This window comes from Schistocerca gregaria, chromosome 9, assembly GCF_023897955.1.
Source record: "Schistocerca gregaria isolate iqSchGreg1 chromosome 9, iqSchGreg1.2, whole genome shotgun sequence".
NCBI classification, from domain to species: domain Eukaryota; kingdom Metazoa; phylum Arthropoda; class Insecta; order Orthoptera; family Acrididae; genus Schistocerca; species Schistocerca gregaria.
Window position 1 is genome coordinate 175,149,577 of NC_064928.1, and position 12,357 is coordinate 175,161,933.

At 41.4% G+C, this 12,357-nt stretch overlaps 1 protein-coding gene across 4 annotated transcripts in view; it reads left to right on the top strand.

The window, feature by feature from the left end:
• LOC126291565 (nuclear RNA export factor 1-like) overlaps positions 1–12,357 on the top strand; it is a 199,749-nt gene that overhangs the window by 130,919 nt on the left and 56,473 nt on the right. For all 4 annotated transcript variants that reach the window (XM_049985085.1, XM_049985086.1, XM_049985087.1 and 1 more), the window contains one exon: positions 11,801–12,027. In XM_049985085.1, coding sequence (XP_049841042.1) covers positions 11,801–12,027 — 227 coding nt within the window. The remainder of the gene's footprint in view (positions 1–11,800; positions 12,028–12,357) is intronic.

Sequence of the window (12,357 nt, forward strand, 5' to 3'; positions counted from 1 at the left end):
TGCCCGACTGAGACTCGAACTCGGGATCTTTGCCTTTTGCGGGCAAGTGCTCTACCATCGCAGGAGAGCTTCTGTAAAGTTTGGAAGGTAGGAGACGAGATACTGGCAGAAGTAAAAGCTGTGAGGACCGGGCGTGAGTCGTTGAGTCGTGCTTGGGTAACTCAGATGGTAGAGCACTTGCTCGTGAAAGGCAAAGGTCCCGAGTTCGAGTCTCGGTCAGGCACACAGTTTTAATCTGCCAGGAAGTTTCATATCAACTCGCGCTCCACTGCAGAGTGAAAATCTTATTCTGGAAATGTGAAGAGACTTAACCTGTTTATTGTCAAAGGAGGTGTGCTCGTACTTTATGTGAAATGTTTGGGATTTGCAGTCAGCAATCACAGACTAAGTTTACAGGTCAGCCTGTAGCTCCTCGGGTGCATAAAAGAAGGTAAGAGTCACAGTATGCGATCGTGAATATAAGCTGACAAAGCAAAAGGAATCTGGCAGAATATTTCACATTCCTTGAATTACATGATTACGTTTTTATATGTAGAATGAAGATATTATCTAAGGTGAATGGAAGTAATCCACAAACCTTGTACTGGAGTAAGGTAAGGTAATGAGAATAGGTTTCATAGGGTATTTTGACACATACAGTGGGACTTACGCAGAGGATTGGCTAAACTAGCTGATGACATTAAGTTGTTGGTCATTCAGAGTTAGATGGCTTAGTAAGAAAGATAGTCCTCCTTGATATAGAGAAATATAATCAATATGAACCAACCTAAAGATAAAGTAAAAAGTAATTTCAGGATATAATAATTGAAGTGGAGAGCAGGGCTCTTTTTGTTTCTTACAGGGAAAGTTTTTATATGTGGAAATGGGTACAGTCTAAAATCAAACAATGGAAAATCCAGGATGGAATGTAACAATACTGTGGGAAGGAAATTTGCTACTCACCATATAGCAGAGATGCTGAGTCGCAGATAGGCACAACAAAAAGATTTTCACACTTAAAGCTTTTGGCCAATGGGCTTTGTCAACATATTCCTCTTCTTGTTGCTTCCATGACCCCAGTTATCGATGTAACTGCAGCCATGAAGGCTTGCGACGTGCTATCCTCCGCAGTTTGCGCACTTCAGTGCTACGTCACGCGGCTTTGTGCAGTCGCGGGTGTCGTGCGGCTCCGCGCACTTCATGCACACCGCTTGGTTGCGCCAGCAGTATTTAGCCACATGGCCAATCTGCTGGCAGCGGAAGCACTGCACATCTCAGCGTGGTTTGGCGCCCACCGAAACCGAGCGCCTCAGTGACGAGATGCTCCATTAATGCGGCCACAATGCGGCGGGCCCAGCCCCCCATCTCTTCTGGGCGGCATCTGGGCAGCAACAGTGACGGCAGCAACAGCAGCAAGCACTCCGCTCTAGTCAGCATGTCCCCACCTGGCACTGGTGTGGCACAATACTATGAGAAGGAAAGTTGGTACTCACCATATAGCGGAGATGCTGAGTCGCAGATAGGCTCAACAAAAAGATTTTCACACTTAAAACTTTCGGCCAATGGGCTTTGTCAACAATAGACACACATATGCATGCACACACTCACATGAACGCAACTCATAACACACGACTGTGTCTTGTACACAGAGAAATGTTAATTGGTGATGTGGATATTCTGACAAATATGAAACTATTTGCTTAAAGACAATGTGACTGATAATCATAAGGAGGAGCTATACCAAACTGTACTCTGATTAATAAAGACAGAACTAAAAGGTATGAAGATTCCATGTTTTTCTCTTTGGTACCAAATTCCACCAGGTGCCAATCATAAATCATTGATTTACTTATTCAGTCTTTCGGAATTGTTACCAGATAAAGCGGCACATCGTGTTCAGCAGTTGGTTTATTTTCTTGTCGTGTCACAACTATGAGATTCATTTCCGACCTACGATCAACAAGCAAACTCTGATGCTCTGTCCTGCCTGCCAGCCGGTTCAGACCCAGGATTTGATCAGGGGGACTTGCTTTGTTTTCACATTGATGTCACTGCACAGCAGGCAGTTGATGGTTTTCGTGTTAACTAGCACACAGATCATGGAGGCTGTTGCTTCATATCCTGCTTTGTAGAACATCATAACTTTTGTACAACTTGGTTGGCCGACTGGATGCACCACATACCGTACACTAGGCCTCTGTGTTCATCCCATCTTTTGACATCGATTCTCTGTTGTGGATGGTGTTCTGTTCTTACATATGAAACACGCAGCCCCTCGGGTAGTGATCCCCTCAGTGCTTTGTTCAGATGTTCTCTGTTTATTACATGCAGATCATTGAGGCGCATCACACACTAAAGCGTTGACCCGTCGACATGTGCTTTGCCCTGGCCTGGGTGCATACTGTTCCTTGGTCGACACCATTGCATGCATGGGACTGTATACACTCACTGGCCCATTTTCTCAACACTTGTTGGCTGCTGGTTGTTGGCACACATTCTTGTGTTCAGTGTGTCATTTGTTGTGTTTCCACATTCACAACTACCAACATCTGAGCCTCGTTCAAAATTTTTTCACTCAAAGGCCTGACCACGACATTAGTGTCTTATAATGGTACACAATTTCCATCACCAAAGTGTGTGTGTGTGTGTGTGTGTGTGTGTGTTTAGGGGAGGGAGGGAGGAGAGAGAGAGAGAGAGAGAGAGAGAGAGAGTTATCACTGTCAGATCCTAAAGGCTAGCCAAGCTATGTTCGACCTCAGTTCTCAATGTGTATTGTTACAGATTATTATTTTTTTCCTGCTGGGTGTTACTTAAATACTGTGCTCAAGTTGTTAATGCTTCTGTGGCATAAAGTTTTGTTCAGTCTGTTGGTGGTATCGTCCTTACACCTAATTACAACATAAAGAAAATGATCAAGCATCGATAAATTAAAATTGTCTGTCACTTGCTCCTACACAAAATTCATATTGTATGCATCCTTACTTAATAAGTATGAAATCTAAGGCTGTTCCGTTACAGCAGAGTTGTCATTCTGTCCACATGCCATGCTTGCATCCTCCAGTTACTTTCCCACATTCCACTGGGATGTCCAGAATGAAAGGACTTGTGTTTCAGGAGAGCATAGAAACCAGTTGGCTCCTTTGCAGCATTTCTGAGCCTGGCTTAAACCCAGACAACCATGCCCTAGAAACTGCATCTGACGGTGGCTCCCAGTTTATAGCCTCCACATTCAGACACTTCTGCCAGCTCAGTGCCGCAAACACCTGACCGTTGGCCCCTTTCTGCCTGGTGTCTATTCTGAGGTGGAGCAGAGATTGAGACACTAGATCGCGTGTTGACAATTATACTAAATTATGTCCTCCGAGGAAGCTCTCAATAGCTTATTTGACTTGTCTTGACCCAGCACCATTAATTGACCTAGCCCTTCTGCAGTTGTTCCAAGGTGCTGACCCCCTTTCATTACTTGACCTTCTGCATCTGACTGTGAGCTCAGAGCCTCTGGTCATGTGCACCGTACTATCGTGTGGGCATCCCGAATCTGGTTTCATACCATTGGCCAAGCCACTGGGTGGATTTGAGGTGATATGACAAGCAACAGACATTCCCTGCTTCCAAAGTTTAGACTGAATGGGAATGTTGGACACAGCTGCAGACAAGATCCCTCCCCCCCCCCCCCCCCCCCCCCCCCCCGACCCCCCCTCCTCACCAAACTTGGTGAGCAATCGACAGACACACTCCTACTGCCAGGCATATCTGTACCCCAGTTGGCAGGCATAAGGCCGCCCTGACCCCACCTCCACTGACAACAGGGCTCTACCTGCAGTGGCTGTATAATTGTTGGCCCTGCCACTGGCTGAACAGTCTGCAAAAGGAATGAGTGCCAATGGAGACGGGAACCTTGCCTAGTGTCCCGGCCTCTCAACACCCTCCCATCTGGATGAGGGTTCAAATGACATTATAACCTGCTGTTTACTACTCTGCCCTAACCACAGTACAGGCTGTTACAAAATGAATGAAGAGATCTTGAAAAAGTGCTACCGAAAAAAAGGTCAAGATAGTGCAACAATTAAATGTCAAATTGAAGAGAGAGAGATAAAATTTTCTTCATATCTTAAGAAGTTTGAATGTGAGCTCTATTTCTAGCTCTGCAGGCATCAAAACAATGATCGATTTGTTGCCATATGTTTTGTAGGATCTCTGCTGCTACAGTGGTGATGCCTGTCAAAATTCGCTCTGGTAAATGTCTTATATTTCAAATTTCTTCTCCGTTGGCAGTGTTCTGTATGTTGCCCCAGAAAAGAAGAAAGAAGGGGGTAAGATCAGGACTTCTTGGAGGCCAGGGAAATGGCACATTCCTACGAATCCAACCATTTGGAAATCTGTTGTTCCAGTTTTGAGTTTCAGTCTAGTACACAATGTTAATCTGCCAGAAAGTTTCATATCAGCAGGAGACAAGATGTAAGTGTTTGTCATGACTGATAGAAAAATATTGGACAAATAATTTAGTAAACTGCTGTATTTATTTATCTGTTAACAATGGAACTGTCAATTTGTGAATCCTCATGTTTGTATAATGAATAAAAAAATAGGAGTGAGGGTAAGCTACTACAAACAGCATAGTGAACGCATTATTGTGGCCAAGATAGACACAAAGCCCACACCTACTACAGTAGTACAAGTTTATATGCCAACTAGCTCTGTAGATGATGAAGAAATTGAGGAAATGTATGATGAGATAAAAGAAATTATTCAGGTAGTGAAGGGAGACAAAAATTTAATAGTCATGGGTGACTGGAATTCGTCTGTAGGAAAAGGGAGAGAAGGAAACATAGTAGGTGAATATGGATTAGGGGGAAGAAATTAAAGAGGAAGCCGTCTGGTAGATTTTTGCACAGAGCATAACTTAATCATAGCTAATACTTGGTTCAAGAATCATAAAAGAAGGTTGTATACATGGAAGAATCCTGGAGATACTGAAAGGTATCAGATAGATTATATAATAATAAGACAGAGATTTAGGAATGAGGTTTTAAATTGTAAGACATTTCCAGGGGCAGATGTGAACTCTGACCACAATCTGTTGGTTATGAACTGTAGATTAAAACTGAAGAAACTACAAAAAGGCAAACCTACGTTTCTAGCTTTTGTAGACTTAGAGAAAGCTTTTGACAATGTTAACTGGAATACTCTCTTTCCAATTCTGAAAAAGGCAGGGGTAAAATACAGGGAGCGAAAGGCTGTTTACAATTTGTACAGAAACCAGATGGCAGTTATAAGAGTCGAGAGGCATGAAATGGAAGCAGTGGTTGGGAAGGAAGTGAGGCAGGGTTGTAGCCTCTCCCCGATGTTATTCAATCTGTATATTGAGCAAGCAGTAAAGGAAACAAAAGAAAAATTTGGAGTAGGTATTAAAATTCATGGAGAAGAAATAAAAACTTTGAGGTTCGCCTAAGACATTGTAATTCTGTCAGAGACAGCAAAGGACTTGGAAGAGCAGTTGAACGGAATGGACAGTGTCTTAAAAGGAGGATATAAGATGAACATCAACAAAAGCAAAACGAGGATAATGGAATTTAGTCAAATTAAATCGGGTGATGCTGAGGGAATTAGATTAGGAAATGAGACACTTAAAGTAGTAAAGGAGTTTTGCTATTTAGGGAGTAAAATAAGTGATGATGGTCGAAGTAGAGAGGATATAAAATGTAGACTGGCAATGGCAAGGAAAGCGTTTCTGAAGAAGAGATATTTGTTAACATCGAGTATAGATTTAAGTGTCAGGAAGTCTTTTCTGAAAGTATTTGTATGGAGTGTAGCCATGTATGGAAGTGAAACATGGATGATAAATAGTTTGGACAAGAAGAGAATAGAAGCTTTCGAAATGTGGTGCTACAGAAGAATGCTGGAGATTAGATGGGTAGATCACATAACTAATGAGGAGGTATTGAATAGAATTGGGGAGAAGAGGAGTTTGTGGCACAACTTGACAAAAAGAAGGGACCGGTTGGTAGGACATGTTTTGAGGTATCAAGGGATCACAAATTTAGCATTGGAAGGGATTGTGGAGGGTAAAAATCGTAGAGGGAGACCAAGAGATGAATACACTAAGCATTTTCAGTTGGATGTAGGTTGCAGTAAGTACTGGGAGATGAAGAAGCTTGCACAGGATAGAGTAGCATGGAGAGCTGCATCAAACCAGTCTCAGGACTGAAGACCACAACAACAACAACAACAACAACAATAATATGTTTGTATGCTAGGCCAAACTCATACTGTTACATTCCGGAAATACGTAAAAAAAATTATTTCAATATTACAACCATGAAACTAATAATAAATGCATTATTTTCATTGTAGGTTCCACATTGTCACATCGTTCAAAAAACCTCTCTTGATTTGGAGGGTTTTGTGTGAAGACTTTTTTTTGGGATCTGTAGTATCCTCAGATATAAAACTGCTGTAAAATTCTTAGATTGTTTGAGATTGATGCTTTTAAGATGAAAAATTATAACACAGTTGCAATAAAGATATTTAACACAGAAGTAAAAACTTAAAACATTGTTAATGCTTGTTACAATGAAAAATTTATTTTCTCTTTTTCAGATAATGTGAGAAAATTGGAATTGTCAATTTTTGAAAAAAAAAGAAAAAAAAGAAAAAGAATTCAAGTAAAAAGATTAGGTGACTACATAAAAAGAATGGGGGCAATACTTAAAACCTGAAGATACAGTTTCGTCACTAAGTGGGTTGGCACAGAGGTTAGCATACTGACTCACATTCGGCGGGGGAGGTTCAAACTCACATCAGGATCCATAAACCGCTTCAGGCAAATTCCAGGATGGTTCCTCTGAAAGGACACAGCTGATTTCCTTCCCCATTCTTCCCTAATCCAAACTTGTGCTCCGTCTCTAATGACCTTATTGTTGATATGACATGAAACAATTATCTCCTTCTCCAACACTGTTTATCAAAATATTTTCATCTTTCAAATAATATAAAAGGCAATAAAATACCTTTCTCCATTCCAGAGAAAGTGTGTTTTAATGTTTAATATATGGAGAAAAGTCAACATTTTTCCATCTGTGGTAGCCTGGGACCAGGAATTTGCTTTGGATATTGCAGCTTTCTTACTAACACCCAACTCCCCCCCCCCCCCCCCCCCCCCCTCGCCACCCACCCGCCCACACACACACACACACACACACACACACACACACACACACACACACTCGCTCGCTCGCTCCACTATGCCTGAATTAATGTAGACTATCTACATCTACATTTATACTCCCCAAGCCACCCAACGGTGTGTGGCGGAGGGCACTTTACGTGCCACTGTCATTACCTCCCTTTTCTGTTCCAGTCGCGTATGGTTTGTGGGAAGAACCACTGTCTGAAAGCCTCCGTGCGCGCTCGAATCTCTCTAATTTTACATTTGTGATCTCCTCGGAAGGTATAAGTAGGGGGAAGCAGTATATTTGATACCTCATCCAGAAACGCACCCTCTCGAAACCTGGCGAGGAGGCTACACCGCGATGCAGAGCACCTCTCTTGCAGAGTCTGCCACTTGTTTGCTAAACATCTCCGTAACGCTATCACGGTTACCAAATAACCCTGTGACGAAACGCGCCGCTCTTCTTTGGATCTTCTCTATCTCCTCCGTCAACCCGGTCTGGTACGGATACCACACTGATGAGCAATGCTCAAGTATAGGTCGAACGAGTATTTTGTAAGCCACCTCCTTTGTTGATGGACTACATTTTCTAAGGACTCTCCCAATGAATCTCAACCTGGTACCCCGCCTTACCAACAATTAATTTTATATGATCATTCCATTTCAAATTGTTCCGCATGCATACTCCCAGATATTTTACAGAAGTAGCTGCTACCAGTGTTTGTTCCGCTATCATATAATCATACAATAAAGGATCCTTCTTTCTACGTGTTCGCAATACATTACATTTGTCTATGTTAAGGGTCAGTTGCCACTCCCTACACCAAGTGCCTATCCGCTGCAGATCTTTCTGCATTTCGCTACAATTTTCTAATGCTGCAACTTCTCTGTATACTACAGCATCATCCGCGAAAAGCCGCATGGAACTTCCGACACTATCTACTGGGTCCTTTATATATATTGTGAAAAGCAATGGTCCCATAACACTTCCCTGTGGCACACCAGAGGTTACTTTAACGTCTGTAGATGTCTCTCCATTGATAACAACATGCTGTGTTCTGTTTGCTAAAAACTCTTCAATCCAGCCACACAGCTGGTCTGATATTCCATAGGCTCTTACTTTGTTTATCAGGCGACAGTGCGGAACTGTATCGAATGCCTTCCGGAAGTCTAGGAAAATAGCATCTACCTGGGAGCCTGTATCTAATATTTTCTGGGTCTCATGAACAAATAAAGTGAGTTGGGTCTCACACGATCGCCGTTTCTGGAATCCATGTTGATTCCTACAGAGTAGATTCTGGGTTTCCAAAAACGACATGATACTCGAGCAAAAAACATGTTCTAAAATTCTACAACGGATCGACGTCAGAGATATAGGTCTATACTTTTGTGCATCTGCTCGACGACCATTCTTGAAGACTGGGACTACCTGTGCTCTTGTCCAATCATTTGGAACCTTCCGTTCCTCTAGAGACTTGCGGTACACGGCTGTTAGAAGGGGGGGCAAGTTCTTTCACGTACTCTGTGTAGAATTGAATTGGTATTCCGTCAGGTCCAGTCAACTTTCCTCTGTTGAGTGATTTCAGTTGCTTTTCTATTCCTTGGACACTTATTTCGATGTCAGCCATTTTTTCGTTCATGCGAGGATTTAAAGAAGGAACTACAGTGCGGTCTTCCTCTGTGAAACAGCTTTGGAAAAAGGTGTTTAGTATTTCAGCTTTACACATGTCATCCTCTGTTCCAATGCCATCATTATCCTGGAGTGTCTGGATATGCTGTTTCGAGCCACTTACTGATTTAACATAAGACCAGAACTTCCTAGGATTTTCTGTCAAGTCGGTACATAGAATTTTACTTTCGAATTCACTGAACGCTTCACGCATAGCCCTCCTTACGCTAACTTTGACATCGTTTAGGTTCTGTTTGTCTGAGAGGTTTTGGCTGCGTTTAAACTTGGAGTGAAGCTCTCTTTGCTTCCGCAGTAGTTTCCTAACTTTGTTGTTGAACCATGGTGGGTTTTTCCCGTCCCTCACAGTTTTACTTGGCACGTACCTGTCTAAAACGCATTTTACAATTGCCTTAAACTTTTTCCATAAACACTCAACATTGTCAGTGTCGGAACAGAAATTTTAATTTTGATCTGTTAGGTAGTCTGAAATCTGCCATCTATTACTCTTGCTAAACAGATAAACCTTCCTCCCTTTTTTTATATTCCTATTAACTTCCATATTCAGGGATGCTGCAATGGCCTTATAATCACTGATTCCCTGTTCTGCACTTACAGAGTCGAAAAGTTCGGGTCTGTTTGTTATCAGTGGGTCGAAGATGTTATCTCCACGAGTCGGTTCTCTGTTTAATTGCTCGAGGTAATTTTCGGATAGTACACTCAGTATAATGTCACTCGATGCTCTGTCCGTACCACCCGTCCTAAACATCTGAGTGTCCCAGTCTATATCTGGTAAATTGAAATCTCCACCTAAGACTATAATATGCTGAGAAAATTTATGTGAAATGTATTCCAAATTTTCTCGCAGCTGTTCTGCCACTAATGCTGCTGAGTCGGGAGGTCGGTAAAAGGAGCCAATTATTAACCTAGCTCGGTTGTTGAGTGTAACCTCCACCCATAATATTTCACAGGAACTATCCGCTTCTACTTCACTACAGGATAATCTACTACTAACAGCGACAAACACGCCACCACCGGTTGCATGCAATCTATCCTTTCTAAACACCGTCTGTGCCTTTGTAAATATTTCAGCTGAATTTATCTCTGGCTTCAGCCAGCTTTCTGTACCTATAACGATTTCAGCTTCCGTGCTTTCTATCAGCACTTGAAGTTTCGGTACTTTACCAATGCAGCTTCGACAGTTTACAATTACAATACCAATTGCTGCTTGGTCCCCGCATGTCCTGACTTTGCCCCACACCCTTTGAGGCTGTTGCCCTTTCTGTACTTGCTTGTGGCCATCTAACCTAAAAAAACCATCCAGTCCACGCCACACAACCCCTGCTACCCGTGTAGCCGCTTGCTGCATGTAGTGGCGCAAATAAACCTCTGCAACAGTAGTGTATGCAGTTTGTGTTTTATTTTCCAGTGTGTTTGCAAGTTCTTGATATTATTCAAACATATGTGGTAATATGTTTGTAGAAACATAACTGTGCCCAAATTAAAAAGTATATGCAAGAATCACATTTGAAATGGGTCTGTATTAAATGTCAAGAAATTTTTGATTTTGACACAAAGTTTACAGCTCCAGTGGAATCATAACTTTAACCTACAATCATTCTTTCTTTTCTTCATTGATTGAGCTCGGTGCAGAGTTGATGTTTCCAGTCACAAGAGAGAAGGTGGTGCTCTGCCCAGCTGACCTTAATCTTAATCATTTATTTGAGACTGCTTTAAAATTTTTGGAAAAAAATGTTTTTCGTTCCTCAAAGCACTTTTGCTTCCTGTATGCAATGAAATATCTTTATAAATTAGTTTTTAATTATATTGGAAAGTGTAGGATGTTGCTTGTAAGAAATTAAACCCTTCCATTACCTTCCATAATACTTTGTATGTAAATAACTGTAAATGTATGTGTATGTTTTATGGAAAGTGACCCAACATAGTCTGCATGAAATTTTTTTGTAATTTGTGGTGAGTGAAGGAAAAGAAATGGTATTAGGTTTGTACTGTCTGGCTGCTCATAATTCTTTTACAGCCCACTGTATATGTGCTTTCATCTTTATCGTCATCATCATCATCAGCTTTGAGTATCTGATGTTTGGTGACTACATTGATTGTTCAATCCGGAGACAGTGTGGTCTTCCCAATGGTTGATATTGTAGCATTTTGCCTGGCAGCGTATTCTCTAGCATCCTCAGAACATACTGGTGTCATTTAGATTGGTGCATTTGTACATTATGTACCATTTCTTTTATGTACCATAGTTTCCTGTGTATTCACTTCTCACTCTTTCGCACGTTTCATAGAAAATGTAAAAGTTTCATTTGTGCCATGTTTATGCTGGTTCGAAGCCTGACATTCATTCCCCTGTAGAACAGCTATTTTTGATGTCACATTGTGAAATCTGTATTGTTTCTGCCCAATTTTTTTTATCAAAATTTCTTTGTAATTTGCCTACACTCTTCAAGTGTGGAAGCTACCATCTGAGTGCAGCCAATGCCTGACTGTGAGCAGCACTGCCAGTTTGTGTGTGTGGACTCTTGGTGCTCATACCTGGTTTTTGGAAATCAGTGTTGCTTCAGAAATCTTGTCAGTTACAGGATTAATCAGATGTTAGTCGCATGCTGTTGTAGACATTCTCAGTATTCATGTTCCACGACTCTTCTGCCATGAGGATAGCTGTGAGAGGTATCTCAGTTAATAGGTGGCCACTCAATGTTCCTTCATTTTTATTTGAGATTATGTTCTACCTCTTCCCAAGCTACTTCCAGATTTATGAAGATTTATCCTTGCTGATTTCCAACCTGTAGATGAAGGCCAAAAATCTCTCATACAGCAAGGACCTAATAATCATGCTGTTGTGTTTTGAGGTTTAATTATTGTAGAGTATTTGAAATGTCAAAAAATGTAGTGTGATGTAGTTAGAAAGTGTATGTTTTAGTGCAGCATTTGTAATTTTATATTTCTTATGTTGTGTTAAGGATGGGACTTACCTACACACGTCAGCATGCATACCTTATTGGAAGCCGAATTTCATTGTGAATGGTGCTGGTGATCCGGGTGAATTTGCTGACCAGTTCATCGAGCACTTTTTCACACTCTACGATGACAGCGATCGAATGAAACTCCGTGGATTGTACCACAAGAATGCTTACTTCTCATTGAGCTGTTTGTGTTTGGATGCACAAATGACAACTCCAAATGCAAGGTAAGCCTCTGCCCCCCACTCCCTCTGTCTCTCTCTCTCAATCCATGGTAAGCAACCAAAAATAAATAAATAAATAAAATTAAGGAAATTTTTGCATTATTGTCTCTTTTATTGAAAAACAAAGAACTGAGACAGTTATGAAATATTCCATTAACAGAGTTCTCCATACATAATTCTGATAGGGCAAGAACTGTGAATGCTTTATGTGAGGAACTATCCAAGAATTTCCTGAAGTGACTTAGGAAAACCACAGAAACCTGAAATTAGAATGACCAGGTATGAATCAATGCCTTAACCACTGCAGGACGTCACGGTGGGTTTTCATTTTAT